We start from the raw sequence: 18,247 nt of genomic DNA, 5'->3' as shown, positions 1-18,247 counted from the left end.
AGCTTTCCATTGAAAGAGTGAGGGTGCGATTGCTATATTGCAGCTGATTTGGAATGCAGTGCACATTGGGTTTTGAATAAATGAATAACTAAAGGTCAGGGACCCGTGACTCCCAGGAGAATGAGAACTTATCCAGTGAGCACTTCAGAACAGCCTTACAGACTCACATGAGAGCTCAGAACAACCAAAGCCATCTGCATGCCAAATTACGACATGTAACAGACAGATAATGGGATAATTATGTCATACGCTAGGGCAGAGGTGTAACAAAACTAGTTTCACTGGCCCGGAAGTTTCAAACCAAAGGCTTTTATTAATCCAGATGGTAATTTCTCATCAACATCTGGAACATATGTGTCACAAGTCATAGAATATAAGTATGTAACCTGATTTCCAGCACCAGATAAGGAGTAAAATATGCTCTGCTCCAGAAACTAATTTACACAAAATAGATTAGATTAGATTTCAAAGGTTTTGGGGTCTTTAGGATTTTTTTAAATATATTTTTTAAAAGTCTCTTAGGTCTATATTCACAGAGGCTTCTGTTGGCATTTAAACCATGTGAATATTACGAAATATTATTATAATTTAAAATAACTGTTTTCTACTTACGTAAATGTAAAATTTTTTTATAATATTTATTTCATATATATGTTTTCATATATATTAATCTATTTTCATCATTACTCCTGCAGTCTCCAGGGTAACATCTCTCAGAAATCATTGTAATATGCTGATTTTTTTCATTGTTAAACAATGGACTCCATAATATATTATTTTCAGGATTCTTTGAAAAATAAAAAAGTTTTTAATGATATTATTTGAAATAGATTTTTTTTATATAACAGTGTAAGTCTTTTCTGTCACTATTGATCAATTTAATGCATCTTTGCTGAATACAAATTTTATTTTCATGCACATGCATTTGAGCAGTAAAAAGTACTGCTGTTTGTATTTATGCTTATTAGTTTACAGTATTGCATAATCCCTCTTGAGTGACCTGTATTAAAATCATTTGTGAGTCTAGTTTTTGTTTTGTTTTTGCAGTAGAGCACAAACCACAAATGTATGGTTTCATTGGCACAGAGGGTCTATAGAGAGATAAAGGGCAAGAGTAGAATAAGCTCAGTGGGCAGTCTGTGCACCAGTGAGTGTTGCTATGCTGCATTACAAAGCCATTTCCTCACTAAATAAAGAATCTCATTTCTGCCCTGCTGGAGGGGTGAAAATGACTGAACACTCGTTTTAATTTCACAACGATGGCCATGGGGTATGCTGAGGCGAGAGGTTTCACCCACAGAAATAGAATGGGCAGTTATTATTATCAAACATTTTGTTTTACAATCAGATAATAATTTAGAAATTATCTTGCTGTTGCATGCAGATGAGAATGAAAAGTCATTTGGCTCAAAGAGAAAAAAATGGAAATGGAAAAGGCTTTGTCATGAATGTGGGCTCAAATATTTTAACATCTCAAATATTGTTCAATCAAAGCATCATAAAAGAGCGCTGGCTGTAACATAAAAGTGAATCGAAAAGCAGCCAAATGATGAAACAACATGTAAAATAATATAATTAAATTTCTTTTCATTTTCTTTTTTTTTTGTGTACTTTGACCACCTTTAATTTTATAACTGAGGAACATTTTCTTTTCTTTTAAAGACTTTAGTTCAAACTTTAGACCCTGATCAATAATAATGATTATTACATGAGTCTCTATAATAATTGATTTTGATTATTTTGGTAATGTATTTGCTTCATACTGTAGCTGTGCTAGTTTCATTTCTCTCATGTCACTCTGCGTTCTCTTTCTTCTAAAAGAATTTCAACTCGGTTCGATATTCCAAGTCCATTCATATATATATATATATATATATAATGATCCAAGATTTAAAACTAAGATAAAATATACAGAATGTTACCCTTGATGTTTTAATATGTCATATTTTTGTTCTTTTTCTCCGTCTATTCCAGACCAGACAGTGCACCATTCCTCTGCAGAGGTGTGGCCTCACAATTACGTCTCCCAGGGTCTTTACTGCCTTTCTTCCTCTGATGCTTGGGAGCCAATTAGTAATGAACAGTCAGGTGTGGCCTCTCCTGCCACCGGTTCGTATGTCATGTCTGTCGGGACCGAGGGAGGATATGACCCAAATGCAGCAGCTCACTTCCTGTCCCAACAGCAGCAGCAGCAGTATCAGATCCAGCACCTGCAGCAGATCCAGCAATACCAGCAGCAACAGCTCCTGCAGTATCAGCAACAGGTGAGTGAGAAAACTACAACTCCCAGAAGCCTCTGTAACAACGGGTGCATTACAGGTGAGTCAGAAAACTACAAATCCCATAAGGCCTCTTTCACATGCGTAAGCAGTGTGTAAGCTGTGCATGTTTATCTCATCATTAACATCAGCACACATCCAGATTTATTAATTTATTCAAAAGTGCAATTCAGTGTCTTGGTCTTAATGAATACACCTTTTTATGACCAGAATCTTTGAAATTTCTGAATTAAAATTAATTTAGATTTTTTTATGGGCATGAGGTCAAACATTTTAGTGTGACACAACTGTCCTGATATCATAATAAATAAATAAATAAATTCTCGTCAGAAGAAACCTTTAAGTTGTCTGACAAGTGCTTTTATAATTAGAAAAAAAATAAATATGAAGTAATGCTTAAAAAAACTTCAAAATATGAAATAATGGTAAAAAAAAAAAAAAAAAAACATATAGTAGCAATAGTAACACTTTATGATAATGTCCTAGAAGTTATTTAGTTGGTTCATTAACAATAAGCAATAGACGTTATGGTATTTTTAATCTTTATAAACATTAGTTAATAAAAATAACTGTTTATTGTTTGTTCATATAACCTTGCATTCACTAAATAATATTAACAAATACAATTAAATTTTAATAATTTATTTGTAATACTGAAATTAATATCAACCAAGATGATTAAATCTTAAAAAATGTATATAATCTTCAAAACAATTCATTAATCTTATTAGTTCATGTAACTAACAATAATCAATACATTATACAGTATTTTTAATCTTTATTAACATTAGTTAATAAAAAAAAACTTTTTATCTCATTTTCATTAAATAATATTAATAGCTACCACTTTTAAATGTAATAATTTATCAGTAAATATTGAAATTAACAAAGATCAATACATCTTTTTCAATGTCTTTTTCATTGTTAGCTTATGTTAACAACTGAAACCTTAAACTGTAAAGTGTTATGAAAATAAATAAATAAATAAATCACATCATTTTTTGTACAGGGATTAGGTTGCAGAAACACTGTCAGTGTGGAATCTCACATTTCACTGCTGGTTATATATGCTCTATATAATTGTGTATGTGACGAATAAAAAAAATCTTGAAAAAGGAAAATGTGCACCTTTCTCGCTTGACATCAGTGTGAAGTAGGGACAAAATAAAGCTCTACATCATCATCTCCTGTAATGGTAAAGGACTCCATATTCCTCTGCAACAACAGTTTGTTGGCACATTAACGTAAGACTCCCATAAGGCTGTGTTGCAACAGATCTTATATTACAATCAGCAACAGGTAAGTTACAAAACTACCAATTCCACTTAGCAGCCACCGCAAGGACATCTCTTGCTCTGCTGTGCAGAATCATGTTGGTGTTGAACAGCACAGGTCCCAGCGGTCATTTCAACAGCAGCCCCAGGATCAGCAGTGAGAGCAGTAAAAACTTAATCAGGTTCCATCATTCAGCCATTAACCAGAAGCCACTGATCGTTACAGTAAATGAGGTCTCGCTGGAGCAAATGGGGAATAAAAACAACACAAATTCCACCAGCCATTGCGATTGTAACACAACAGAGTAAAAAAATCTCATTTCTGATCTCTGTATAAACTTTTCAAGACTCACTAGGAGCTTTTACGCTTCTGTAGAAGACATCGTTCACTGTGGTTTTGGCTTGATGTTTAATTAACTGCCCATTTCATGAAACAAATAAATCATCTAACCGAGTCAGAAAAATCTCTTTGAAAACTGGATAAGATAAATGAACTCGCTGGTTAATAGTTTTTAAGCATGACCCTCACTCTATTTGTGTACTTTTATCTGTCAACTTTGTTTTTTTATTAATGCATTTGTTTTAAATGTGTTTAGATCCTTTAGATTTGAAAATTACAAATCTGATACGGTAAAAATATTTGTAAATATATGATGATATGGTGTAATACCTGTGCATGCATTTCAAAAAAAAATTTTATAAGATTTTTTGTAATAGATTGTTTTATATTTTACATTGTCTTAACCTATTGAAATATGAATACTAATTTCTGATTTCTGATCAATTATTGCTGTTGTTTTATGAGATGCTTTGTTCATTCTTTATAATATTTTTTTATAAATATGCAGATTTTAAATAATTGTCCCCCTTTAAATAGATGTTTGTCATTTTAGGTGCTGGTTGTTTTGGTCCATGTCAGTTTTTGGAATGAATAACATGAATTGGGAAAGAGAAGCAGCTGAAAAAGTGGCTTGCACATTTTTACCGCAATGGTGACTTAAACAGTTTTTCTGTGTTTGCAGATGATAGAGCAAAGACTACACAGTGCCACTCAGTCTTTACAAGCTACTCCCAACAGCACCATCCACAGCCTGCCGCCCCGCACTCACCCCCCACTAGTGGATCTGTGGGGGGCAGCGCAGACAGAGGCCTACCAGGCAGACATGTTGGGCTACATGGGTATGCCTGTAACAGTAGATGGAAATCTAACAGCCCCCACAGAGGAGGTGACGACAGATCACTCACCTTTACTGGAAGCCCAGGAAGAGGAAGAGATCAAAGTGAGTGAAATAAAATATATTTAAATAAATATAAATATCTGAGATGATTATGAGAATATTAGAATGGACGATAATTGGCAGTTTTTTTCTATACCAGATATTATTTGTAGCACGCCACCCCAGTAATCTCAAAGATCTTTGTGTTTTCGTACTTCTGTCTATTCTGTCACGAAATTCAGACAATGAATGACACTTTGACGGCTTTAATTGTGACAAGACGGATCACTGTAGTGCCTCAGTTCAAGCGGCAGTGCATTTTAATACATTTTAGCGTGCAATGAACATGAATGAACATCAAATCGGTATCGGCATCAGTATCTGCAGATATCCTTCTGGATAATAGGCTAAAAGCATCGGCTGAGACATTTAGTGTAAATTTTTCTCTAATAAATATTACATGAAAACCATTTACTGTAACTGAAATAAAGCTTAAGTACCAAAATGAAAAACTGAAATAAAAATTATAAAAACTGAAACAGAAAAACAATAGAAAAAGCTAAATAGACGTATTAGAAAACTAATAATGACAAATTCACATTATTAAAACTTAAACCAAAATTAATAAATACTATAATAGTACTTTATACTTTAATAGTACTTCTAGTAATTAATATTTCTGTTAAATAGTGTCTTGATTTTAGTAGTGTACTGTATCTATTATTCTTCCATTTAAACCCTAACCTTTTTATGTTTAGTGAAAAGTATATTTGTCCTTTTATGTTGTAGTTTTCATGTTTTGTTGTGCAGTAAAGTGCTCAACAGCTCCACACAGACTTGTGATGCTGAGCATCAAATAGAAATGTGAAAATGTCAGCACCAAAATCTCTGGAGAACAGCACTTCGGTAGAAAGTTAATAGGAATTTATATATATCTGTCAGCAGCTAGAAAAGTATGAATCCTGTCTAAGTTTTCTGTAACGCCTTTCACTGTTGGAATAAGCTCTAAATCACAGTCAGAATCAGTTACAGCTACAGTGTAACTTTTCCAGTGCTTTAGTTTGTAATATCTGTGCCAATAGCACCACCAGGAGGAAATGCAAAAATAATGGCTGTTTTCAGACAGGTTTTTTTAAACACTCTAACTGGCTGCTATTGGTAAGGCCAATGGAAAATCAAATCAGCGCTGTTTTTAAAGAGTGTGCAACTGCGCATTTGCATAAATGTGTAAGGGAACCTCGGAGTATGACATACGAAAACATGCAAAGAACCAGTGAATAAGCAGTAAAACTTCACCACCTGTGAGTGACGTCAATAATGTCATTCCTATATTGTTGAGCCAGTTTGGTTCATATAATGGAAGTGCGACTAAGGTTTCATTATTACTAGCTAGTTAATACTGTATGTTCAACAAGGAATCATACAGCGGTTAAACAGCAACTTACATCATTGTATTGGAAATGCATTCCTGGTCGGGTAGATCACACTAAACATATTTGATAGAGCTACAAAGTAATGAGAAACAACTTATAAATGACTTAACTGAACTACTGCAAAAGCAACTTTCAACAGTAGTTTGCTTATTTGAGTCCCAAATGTTATTTGTCCCAATACAAAGCCTGTTCAAGTCTCAGACCAGCCACTTAACAAAATTACAACACAAATGTTTCGAAAGTTGTTTTCCAATTTCATTTAGTGCCACTGTTGGCACAGAGATTGAACACCGCGGCTGTAAACAGGAAAAGACACGTACCCAGTCTAACGTCCAGCCTCTTTTCCAGGAGGAAGACATTACGTTATGCATGGAACCAGAACCAGTGACATTAATTCCATCTCCAGTAACGCAGAGAGAGGAAGTGACCTCATTGGGAGGAAGCAGTCCTGGTCAAGCCCCTGGAGAATTCAGCACAGAGCGCAAGGCGTCTGATGTCTCACCGTCTGTAATTGAAGAGCTTGAGGAAAAAGAGGAGGAGTCTGAATCGTCGTCTGTAGATGTCACGGCATCCAACTAAGTGGCCGGAATGAGACTTGAGCTTGTTTCAGTCAACTTAATCAAACAATATCAACTCCTCTTTCAGGAATCGAACGTGATGGAATTCAAGTGACTGCTCCAATGCAAAATGGAAAATCAGAACTGAAATTACTGCACTGCTTACATGAAAACTATTCTTATTATTATTATTATTTTGTAAGCCTTATATTATGGATGTCTGAAAAAGGAAGGCACAGAATGGGAAATCCTTGGGACGTAGAAGGGAGAGAGTAAGGAAAACAAAGTTGGAGGTATGTAATTCAGGACGATGAATATGAAGAACAGTCGGTTAAATATGTGCATGCTTTTACAAGGAGTGATGGCACTCGTTATTCAAAAATAAAGAAACTATAGTTAAATGATGATGATGATAATATGATTATTTTCTAAGACAAAAAAACTAAAATATTAAATATATAATTGTAAAATAGACACTAACACAAGTTTTGACAACCCATGCCCTTCAGAATTTCAGTTCCCACACAGCATAAGAGGTCAAATGCACTCTAACACAAATTATCCCTTTTTCCAATTCATTTTCACCCTGTTTACTTCAAAACACAATCCTTTACACATAAAAAAACAAGATTTGGTAGTTTATGACACTGCTGGGAGAAACACTGGTTCAATACAGAGGTTTCTGTGCTGTGAAACATAAAAATCAATTAACTGAAACAAACCACTGCACAGCCTACACAGTTCTGTTGTCTGTTTATTCAGTATGTAAGTATTCAAACCCTCATTAACTCAAGCAAATAGATGTTGTACGTACCAATCAAAAGTTTGGGGAACCTTCTTTTTTACTAAGACTGCATTATTTTTAAAAAAAAACGCAAAAAAAAAAACAGTAATGCTATTACAGTGTAAAATAACTGTTTCTATTTGAATATTTTCAATTGTAATTTATTCTTGTGATGCCAATGCTGAATTTCCAGCAACCATTTCTCCTTTCTTAAGTGTCACATGATTCTTCAGAAATCTTATCATTATCAATTTAAAACAAACAACAGTTGTGCTGCTTAATACCTTTGTGGAAACAGTGATAGATTTCTTTTCAGGATTATCTAATGAAAAGACAGTTCAAAACAACGGCATTTATACTTTAAGTAGAAACTGTCACTTTAGATCAAGTAATTGCATCTTTGCTTAATAAAATAATTAATTTCTTTCACAAATCTTACTGACCCTAAACTTTTGAACGGTATGGTACATGCACAAATATATACACCCATACCTGTGATGTTCTCCCGTGCTTCCATGCAAAATTATAAAGGAAATAACGGAGAAAAAATTAAATTTATTAAATCACCCAACTTAATTTTTTTTTTAGCCTTTATTTTCCACATAACTGGAATTAATTAATTATTATTATTATTATTATTTTTGTTTTGTAGTAATACAAACTTATTCATGCAAACACAGATATATTTCATACTGGAGTGCTTCGTTCTCTGTGTGTGGTTTGGCATGCATGATGTTTGTCAGTTTACTCTGGAGTCATACACAGCACTGTATAGATATTTGCACTGGACCTCAGTACTCTGAGCTGAGCCGAGACTACTTGGCTACTTAAATGAGAGAAAAATTTGGGAAAAAACATTTTTGCGCTTGCATTGGTTGCTGGGTGAAGGACAGATGCCTTTTAGATTGAAAATGAACTCTTTCATAAGACAAAAAGACTGTACTTCAGTTCTGATCCCAAATTTGCATTATTTAATTTTTTTTAAATCACATGAACATTTTTGGTTTTGCTCTGGTTTTGTCAAACATTGGCTTAAGGATGGTTTTGAAATATCTAGATTAATCGAACTCGTGATGAATGACAATTGAGAGGAGAAAGATGGAAAGGCAATGCTTCATAACCTCAAATTACTAAAATAGAAGAAATCTACAGTAAACATTTTTGTCTCAAACAGTCCTTTTGGCGACTCGTACATGTACTTGTTGTTACATTTGCAGGACTAGTTCTTGATGATTACTTTATTTTTATAATAAAGCATGTCATAATTTCTGTTCCAAAATATGTACAGTATTTCATTGTCTACAGTTCCTTTTCACTATATAATAAGGGGAGAATAGAACAAAATACTCATACTGTAAATATCCTTTACCAAGATATCAAGGAATAATGTCTCCACGGAATGAAAATGGAAATGGACTTTGGTTTGAGTCGAAAGTGACCTCTTGAACAACTCAGGTCATTTCTGAACTGCACAGGCGTCTTCCTGTTTGTCATGGTCACTGATTATACAGTAACTGATGCTAAAAGCTTTGCGTTGACTGGGTATTTGTTCATAAACGGACATGAAGCGTATGCATCCCATAGCAGGAGCAGACGTCTGGCTCAGAAACAGAAGTAATTACATCATCCTGCAATGTGATGTCATGCATGATTCACCAAGGATAAAAAAATAAATAAAAAAAGGACAACGTGTAGACGGTTATTATGAGTTTCTTTGGAGGACACGCTCACCTTTGATGATTGTGTATAATACAAACTTGCCGGTGAGAAGAAATAGCGTTAATAGCTATATGAAGTGTATTTACATGAATGAATTTATTTATTGACTGATTGTTTATGCAATGTTGGGACAATGTTTATTTTTCTACAGAATTGTGTGCACTCCCTCCTGTGTTTGTTGGGGTACATATTACTTCACGTCTGGACTCTTGAGGAGGCTCTGACAGATTTTTGTGTACAGTATTTGTATACTTTTTGTCAATGAAAAAAAAAAATCAGGACACATTTTCCTTTCCGAACATCTTGTATGGAATAATGTTTTAATATGATATTTTTTATTAGGTTATATAACAATATATAACAGCAGAGTCTACATCATAATAACTCAAACATAACTTATTCACTGTCATAATATATTATAATATACAGTACATCTTATATTATGTGAAGAATTCAGAACTCCAAAGGTTGCTCACATGAAATAATATGTGCCCACTTATTTATTTAAGAATTATAGGGGAGGGATTTCACTTTGCAGCCTGTATGATATCTCTTTGTTATGTTGAGATAAATGCACCTTTGGTTGTAATGGTATCACTTTGGTTTGGTGAAAATATGTTATACTGTACATGTGATCATTCATCTTTCTCGTGTTTTTTTATTTTTTTTATCATGAAGCAAAGTGATAGTCAAACATAACAATTTCTTTATCTTCTATATTTCACATTAGTATGCTGTTCTGAAATCAGCACAATTCCTTTCCAAAAACTTTATTTAAAAAAAGTTGATTTAGCCTACATCACCAAACAATTCAAAAACTATATCGTATATAACTATAAGCGTATATTGTTTTTCTCCCTATTAAATTACAATATCAATGAGTTTCCTACGTTCTGAGTTTAGTTTGTTTATGATGTGCAAACGAAGATGTTTTATATGTCTAAAGCATACAATGATTATAAATTAGTCTTAATAAACTAACCCATTGCAACCTTAATAAACAAACTGTCAATCATTGAGATATTCCCTGTATTCAAAATTGCATACTCCTCTAAACTAGCCTACTGGCAGTAAAGACACAAATTACACTGCTAGGTCATGTGATAATGACCAATCATGTATGAATGTCGTACGCAAAGAACATACTTTTTTATTGGTCACAAAGTAGCCTAATTAATTAGGCCTACTCAAAATAAGTAGCCTACTTACTCAAGAGACTGCATAATTATTAATGCATTCACTTATCGCGTTTACGATATTCTGACTTGTAAGCACAAAAGTCATTGCTTACTTGTTAAAGTTCATTAACTTTAAATGTATTTATTGTGCTCATATTTGTCAAATGGAGGCCCGGAAGTCACCTGTAAATCACTTTCGCAATCCGAACGGTTTCCCAAAGGCAACGAATTGTGAAAACATAGCCTACGTTTTGAAAAAAAAAAGTTAGAAAAGTTACAGTTTGATCATTTGGTTGCAGATCGCAAAAAAACTAAGGTATGGTTTATGAATCTCAGAGCACAGATTGAGAACTTGTGGGTACGGTGTATTAGCTTATCAATAGGCAAGATTTGTTAAACCAACGAATTTAAGAATTTTGGGAGAATGGTTTATTAACCATATACGAGGGGGATGAAATGCAAAACCGTGGCCATGGATTTGTGTGTATTTTAATTGTTTTTCCCTCATCTCATGATTACTTTAAGCCTTACTTGGCATTGTGCAGATAACTAGAACCGGTGCTACTTTTGTGTATCTTTATCGCGTCGCAAACACATTCTCATTTACGAAAAAGCGCAACTGGTGCCATCTTGCATTTCAGTTAACGACTGAATTAAAGATAAGTCCTGAGTTTTACTGTAAAGTTGATGCAGTGTTAATCTTGTTGCTAAATCGATTGTTTTGTACATTGTAGCCTAGTATCGGAAAACATGAAAACCAGACACCAGTGCTCTGACTCTAGTACTTAGTAAAATATTATAAAGGATTACGAATGCACACTTTGTCACCTGAGGGATATTAAATGACTTTGTCAATTCAAGAGCACCAACTTCTTTATTTACCCTGTTGTGCCTGTAATTCCACTACCACATTTTAATGATTCCATTTCTGAAAAATGCCTCAAAGATTTTAATGACATAATCAACCAATCAAAGTAACACGGCAATCACAAAGCCAGGTCATACTGCTGCAACCAAAGGAGTGATGTCATGTTCTCTTTTATTGCTTTTTATGTAAGATAAGGAATACCCGAATGAATAAATAACAAAAAGCCAAATGTATTTCCTTGGATGTAGTGGTTTATCACTTGTGTTTACAGATGAACTGATCTCAAATGGATTTTTTTTGTACGATTCTACTGCCATCTCTCACTACAAAACTGTCTGTTGGCGTGATGCTGTAACCGCTCTTTTGTTCTACCTCTTTCCTTCTCTCTGTAAACTAGTGTACTTGTCTTTCTCTCCTCCTCTCTCGTTCCATGATATCTGTCTATTACTCAAACCCTGTGTTGTCTCCTCTTGGTCGAAGAATCATATTCAGAAGTAGTAACACGTTGGATAAAAAAAAAAACACTATTGTGATCAAATTGGTTTATGATTGCGTGGAGTCAACACATTTAGCGAGCTATACAGGCACAAATCCATTGACTGACTGAGCTGTAAGAGGTGTGATATAAGAAGTGCTCTGTGATACGTATATCTATGCATGCTTCACTGAAGGTTTTGAAGCGGGTTCTTCCAATGTGCTCTTCCTCTTCCTCCATCGGACTCTCTCTTTCACATCTCTTTTTCCTGCACGAACAAAACACCTCCCTGACCTTCAAGAATATTACTATTCCTTTATTTTTCCCAAAATAATGAAGAAAAAATTAATAAATGAAGCAAACAAAGCAGTATTGCGCACTGTGTATTTTTAAGACGTGGCAAAAAAGCCTGCATGCTATCCAGACCATTAAAACAAATAAAAACGAATCAAATATTCATCAATAGTTATAATAATTAAACAAAGATTCAATGATAGAGTAATGACTTTGCAGCTTAAATTATGTAGTAAACAAATCAGCTTCATAATGAATGTCTAGTGATTAGATGAATATACCAGGTTCAGCACAAGATCAATCAACATTGTGACTAAATTATTTGCGGCACAAAAATAAATGTACTTTTCTTTTTTTATTTTTTTTAAAATGATTTGGTTACTGAGGCACTTACAATGAAAGTGAACGTTTAAATACAAAATGTTTCAATATTATAGCTACAAGATATAGAATATATTAATGTGAAGATGGTTTTAGTGTGAATTAAATCAATTCCTAACATTTTGTGTTTAAAATTATACAAATTCACAACTTTGTTACCCTGACAATGTAATTCTATAAACACAAACCCTAAAATGATGATAACAATTATGATTTAAACAGCTTTACAGCCGTATTTATTAAAATATTCACACATTTTCACAGAATAATTAATGTAAGTGCTTTTATAAAACTAAAACCTTCATTTTTTTTACTTTTAACCACACCCCCTCCCAAAAAATAGATTAACAATGATTTTTGCTTATTTAAAGAAAACAAAGGACAGATGTTGTTCTAATCAATATTGTAACAAATGTTTTCAATTTAGCCAGTGTTATTTTAGTATTATGTACATACTATTATAGCATTTATAGCTATAATTATTTTTCATTTTTGTTTTAATTTTAATCAAGGTGCCATTAGCTAATAACATTTGCATTAACTAATGAGCAACACATTTGCTACAATATCTATTCATCTTTGTTTATTTTAGTTAATAAAAATACAACTGTTCATTGTTACCCTATGTTAGCCCAGGTCCATTAAATAACATTAAAAGATAAAACTTTAGATTTTAATAATGCATTAATAAATGTGGCAATTAGCATTAAGATTAATAAATGTTTTAGAAGTATGCTTCCATTGTTAGTTCGTTAATGTCAACAACTGTAACCTAGAACTTTAACTTCATTTGACTTAAACTTCTAATTATATATATATCGTTTCAGCTTCATTTCAATTTACAAAACAATTTAAAATAATCTTAGTTAAAGCTAACATTAGCACTGAACTGAGTTAAACTTGTATTGAACCTGAAATATTGTTTTAAATTTCACATCTATACAATTAAAAAGAAATATCAGTTATACCAAGACAAGGGTCAGATCAAATACAAATCACTTGTTAGGGAAACAAATCTTTTCATTTTTACAGATATAATATCAGGTTCAGCAGACAAACACGGGGATCGACTAGCAAAGAAGGAGAAGACATTCAGTGAGATGCGTCAGACCGACTGTCCATATGTACAAATGTATAGACAACAAGTGAAAAAACCTCTAGAAAGAAAGAGTATAGAGAGTCCTGTAGAGTAGAGTCGAGAGTAGAAAATCAATCAACAAGTCTGAAGGTGCAGCTCTTGTGCTGGGCCCAAAGTCGGCACCATAATTTGGTTTCCATCCCCCCGGAGGGCTGAATTTGAGAAAATGATAAACAATAGGCCTATAAAGGCTCCTCATCACTCTCTCTATCAGCATCCACCTCTCCTTCAGGCACAGAATGACGAGAGGAGAGAGGGAGTGTGGAAGAAGAAGCGGAAGGTAGTTGCTCCTGAGAGGTGCTGGCGGTACTTCTGCTGCTGCTGCCTGTGGCTATATCACACTCTTTGACGTCTGTCTGGATACAACTATCAGCGGACTTGTCTTTAGTTTCTCTCTTCACACTCTCGCTCCACAGCTCTCTGTCCCGAGTGGGAGAGGATGGGACGGAAGGGGAACGCGAAGGCTTTTTGGCCTTCCGTCTGGCGTCTCTGAAACTGGCCAGAGGAGGACGCAGTCGCACTCCGCTACGAGTCGAACCCTCGATTGCTTTCTGGAGCTGGGAGTGAAAAAGAGAGACGAGCACAATTAATTACTCTAACACTAGAGCATATGATAGGAAGAATGCAGAAATACATGTAGACAGACAATCTTTACCTCTTTTAGTGCGACCACCCCTACCAGTTTACCAATACTAGTTACATACGCATGACTGAGACCCAGCAGAGAGAACAGGGTGTGAGTCTGAAACAAACATGAAAAACATTGTATTTATGCATGTATGGGTATATATTAGGGCTGTCGGTTTAACACATTATAAAGATAATTTAATTAATTGGCACATTTAATCTACCTACCCCACTCTGGACCTATCTGACATTTCATACAGATGATTAGTGATAAACGATGCACTTATACAATGAGTTATTTGAGAGATTTTGTCTCATATTTACATTCTGGTGTTTAGTTTAGAATCCGCAACTTGAATGAATCGGGTGATTCAATGATTCAACAGCCCATTCATAAAGAGAGAAATTTATTTAATTCCTGAATGTTTGAACGAATGGAATGAATGAATGACTCAATGAATTACTCATTAAGAAGTTTACTGCCACCTACTGACAGTTTTAGTTTCTTATTTAGAGTTTTACTTACACACACACACACACACACACACACACACACACACATATATATACACACACACACATACATACATATCTTTTGCAGCTTAAAAATGTATGTGTAATACATTCTATGTTGAATCACATTAAATATTTCTTTCCATTTTGCCTATTTGATGCTTTTCACATTTAACACAAATATTTGTAATTTAAAACGTAATTTATCTGCCAAATTTGATGTGTGATTAATTTACAATTAATACGATTAATCACCATATTAAATAAAATATCTAAATAAAACTGTATTTTATATTTACATAATTTCTTTTTTATTATTATTTGAATGCAAATATAAATATAGTAACTTTTTAAATTGGTTGAATTTTTTTTTGTTTGGTTCTGGTTTATTTTTTGTGTTGTTTTTTAATGTCTAATAAAATGAAACACATTTTTAGTGTGTGTTTTTGGGCTCATACATATAAACTTCTGAATGCAGGATATAATGATGTTGTTTCTATCATAAAAACAAAACAAAACAAAAAAACATTTCCCTGAAGGCATGAAATAATGAGAGCTTTGGACTGACATTCACATACAGATAAAAGTCTAAATCATGATTCACTTGGCAAAACATAAATGCTTAATATAATACACAGTATTTCATATGCGATCACAATCGGATTGTGGATTACCTTATGCAAGGATGTTCTCTCCACCAGCTGAAAAGGTGAGGGGTCAACACGGATCTGATCGATATCAATGGGCTTATCCAGCTCTTCTTCTTCCCAGGCTTTGATCTGAACACCCCAATACAACATAATCAGGGTCAGGATGTCACTGCGAGTGACTGACAGCTTACAGACGGCTTTGGGACTGATGTGCTAATTGTCCCGTCTGTCTGAACTGCAGTGGAAATAAATCAATTCATCACCGTACCTCTTCAGGAGTCATGTTATCAACTACAGGAGGAGCTGCAGGGCTCTACAGAGAGAGGAATGAGAGGTAGACGGAGGGTCAGAAGTAGTACATGAATGTTTGAAGGATAACATAATAATTCACTAAAAATAACCCTTTAAATTTTGCATCTTGTTTAGTGACTCCAAATGCCCTACACAGCATGTTTGATGCCACCTGCTGGTGTGAGCTCAGCATTTTGGAAAGTGACAGGACAAAAGTCACAACTGGATTTTAAAATGCAAAAATATAAAAATATGTGATTTCTTTCTATTCAAAGTAAAAATATACAAGCTACAACATTAAAACAGAAATTGTTAAAGAAATATTTTACATGGAAGAACAGTACAGAAGAGGATTAGGGCCAAGCAATAATAATAAAAAAAAATTAAAACCATCTCGAGATTAAAGTCATTAAATGTTAAGAAAAAAACGTGTTAAATTTCAAGAAAAAAAGTCCAGATAAAATGTTGAGATTAAACTCATTACATTTCCAGAATAAAGTCGTTATGTTTTGAGAAAAAGACTACATTTCAATAGACAAGTTGCAGAACGTTTTAAATTTATCCATGGTCCACATTTGGCTCGAAGACGGACTTTGGGCACCCTGCCAGATGCTATTTACAGTGAAAATAGTTATACTGTATGTACTATTTACACTAAGTGACAACAGCAGCATTTTAGATACGTGCTATTTACACAAAGTGAAACTAGTCATTCTACTTACGTTATGTAAAAGTAGCAGATCTTTGCAATAAGTGTAAATAGTAGCTAATTAGATGCTATTTATACTTATAAATAGTGGTAGATACTATTTGCACCTCAGTTTTGTTGTACATTAACAGGATGCAATAATAACATTGATTTAAATAATTATTTTATTGGGACAACAAAGCCCTCACTATAGCCTGTCTACCCCTGATTAATATATTATTATTAAACACTCGTTAAGCAATTGATTTCCACTTTTCGAAACATAACTTTTTCTTGAAATTTAACCACTTTAATCTCAAGATGGTTTTATATTTTATTATTATTAAAAGGCCCTAATCCTTTTCCATAGAACAGAAACAAAAGTTAAAAGCAATTAATTGTATTTACCAATCATGATTATGACACCAATTAAATATTATACTTCTATAATTTTAGGCATTTATAAAATTGGCTGAGCAGATACATATTCTATTTTTCCCTTTTTTTGTTTGCTGGTTTATTACTTTGGGAGTAAAACGTAATAGATATAAAAAACATTGTGTGCACTCTCAGGCTTCTCAGGATCCATATGCTGTCAAATACCATGGACAATAATTTATAAAATATTTACAATGGAGGTCTGTAGAGTAAGGCACATAACTTTAAAATAAAATAAAACATATTTGACAAAATTAAAGATATTAGTATTGTCTGAGATAATTAACAGCATGTATAGATGATTTCCTGCTTTAAACCCGTGTACTCGTGTTAACCCTGCTCAAGTCTTCAGCCAGTTACTGTCCTTGTAAGTGACAACAATGCTAAGAGACACACCTCCAGCTCAGTCTGCCCTGATGAGGAAGATGAGGAGAAAAGACGACGAAGAGTCCTCCTCACAGACTGCAGGGCACCTGCTACATAAATATCACTGGTTCACTATTTAATTGTGACTATTTAAAAGACTTAAGTAAGACTATTTAAGTCTTGATATCACAAAGCTCTTCTGGTAAACATTTATGTAGCTGGTAGAAATGAGCTTGATTTCTAACACAAGGTCTGTATGTTGAATTGTGAAACTGATGTAGAGTTGGATACTGATCAGCAAGAACATTTGAGAACTTGTTGCCAGGTAACAAACACAACTCACCAGATGTGGAGTGATTTGTGGAGACGTCTGTGGTTTTGGTGGACCCCAGTGGGCCGTTACACTCTTCAGAGACTGTGTTACCCTGTAATCATTTTAGTTACAGTGTAAGATTAGCATACTTCAATTTTAGATTTTCAGAAAAGAACATTTATTTGGCATAAAGCTCTGCTTACTGATGTAAGTTCAGAGAACTTAACATGAACCTCTGAGCAAAAAAAAAAAAAAAGATAAGGGAAAAAAAAACGTTCTCTAGGGTTTTTCTGGGAACAACAGTGTGTGAGCACACTTTTGGAGCTCCTCCCACCTTGTCTCCATTCTCCTCTCCAACCTCGTCATCCACAAAGGCGAAGGACTCCCAGTTGACCTTTGACCCCGGGCTGGACACGCCCTCACCTCGGATATAAACCCGCCTCTCAGCAGAGAGGGACCAATCCAAGGCGGCCTGAAGTTCACATCTCTCAATGGAGCCCAATAGAATCATTGACTCTGGGGAAATAATTGACTTTTTTTCAATTATTTATAAATACCAACTCGTCATCATCAGCATACATTAACTAGCTTTTGAACCACCTTTAACCAGCAAGACATGCCTGGTCAAACAGTTTCATCAGAAAGACCATTCTGGCAGACTAGTTTAACCAAATTAATTTAGCTGTTGAACAGTGTGGCTATGGTGCTGTTTCTGCCTCAGAGGAAAAAAAGTCACTGTAAAATTTACATATCATAATTGCAAA

General features: G+C 34.1%; 2 protein-coding genes across 13 annotated transcripts in view; one reads left to right on the top strand and one right to left on the bottom strand.

The window, feature by feature from the left end:
* The window catches only part of fam131bb (family with sequence similarity 131 member Bb), a 38,714-nt gene extending 26,561 nt beyond the window's left edge, over positions 1-12,153 (top strand). For all 10 annotated transcript variants that reach the window (XM_052579165.1, XM_052579163.1, XM_052579167.1 and 7 more), the window contains 3 exons: positions 1,975-2,264; positions 4,576-4,833; positions 6,552-12,153. In XM_052579165.1, the coding sequence (XP_052435125.1) occupies positions 1,975-2,264; positions 4,576-4,833; positions 6,552-6,782 (779 nt within the window). In that variant the 3' untranslated portion in view covers positions 6,783-12,153. The remainder of the gene's footprint in view (positions 1-1,974; positions 2,265-4,575; positions 4,834-6,551) is intronic.
* Positions 12,154-12,666: 513 nt separating this feature from the next.
* Positions 12,667-18,247, bottom strand: part of clcn1b (chloride channel, voltage-sensitive 1b) — a 33,258-nt gene continuing 27,677 nt past the window's right edge. For all 3 annotated transcript variants that reach the window (XM_052579156.1, XM_052579155.1, XM_052579154.1), the window contains exons 17-23: positions 17,818-17,999; positions 17,514-17,595; positions 17,201-17,280; positions 15,656-15,700; positions 15,412-15,516; positions 14,253-14,339; positions 12,667-14,154 (exon numbers count right to left, since the gene is read on the bottom strand). In XM_052579156.1, the coding sequence (XP_052435116.1) occupies positions 13,780-14,154; positions 14,253-14,339; positions 15,412-15,516; positions 15,656-15,700; positions 17,201-17,280; positions 17,514-17,595; positions 17,818-17,999 (956 nt within the window). In that variant the 3' untranslated portion in view covers positions 12,667-13,779. The remainder of the gene's footprint in view (positions 14,155-14,252; positions 14,340-15,411; positions 15,517-15,655; positions 15,701-17,200; positions 17,281-17,513; positions 17,596-17,817; positions 18,000-18,247) is intronic.

Source organism: Carassius gibelio, chromosome B16 (genome assembly GCF_023724105.1).
Source record: "Carassius gibelio isolate Cgi1373 ecotype wild population from Czech Republic chromosome B16, carGib1.2-hapl.c, whole genome shotgun sequence".
Taxonomy (NCBI): Eukaryota; Metazoa; Chordata; class Actinopteri; order Cypriniformes; family Cyprinidae; genus Carassius; species Carassius gibelio.
This window is presented reverse-complemented; position numbering and strand designations above follow the sequence as displayed.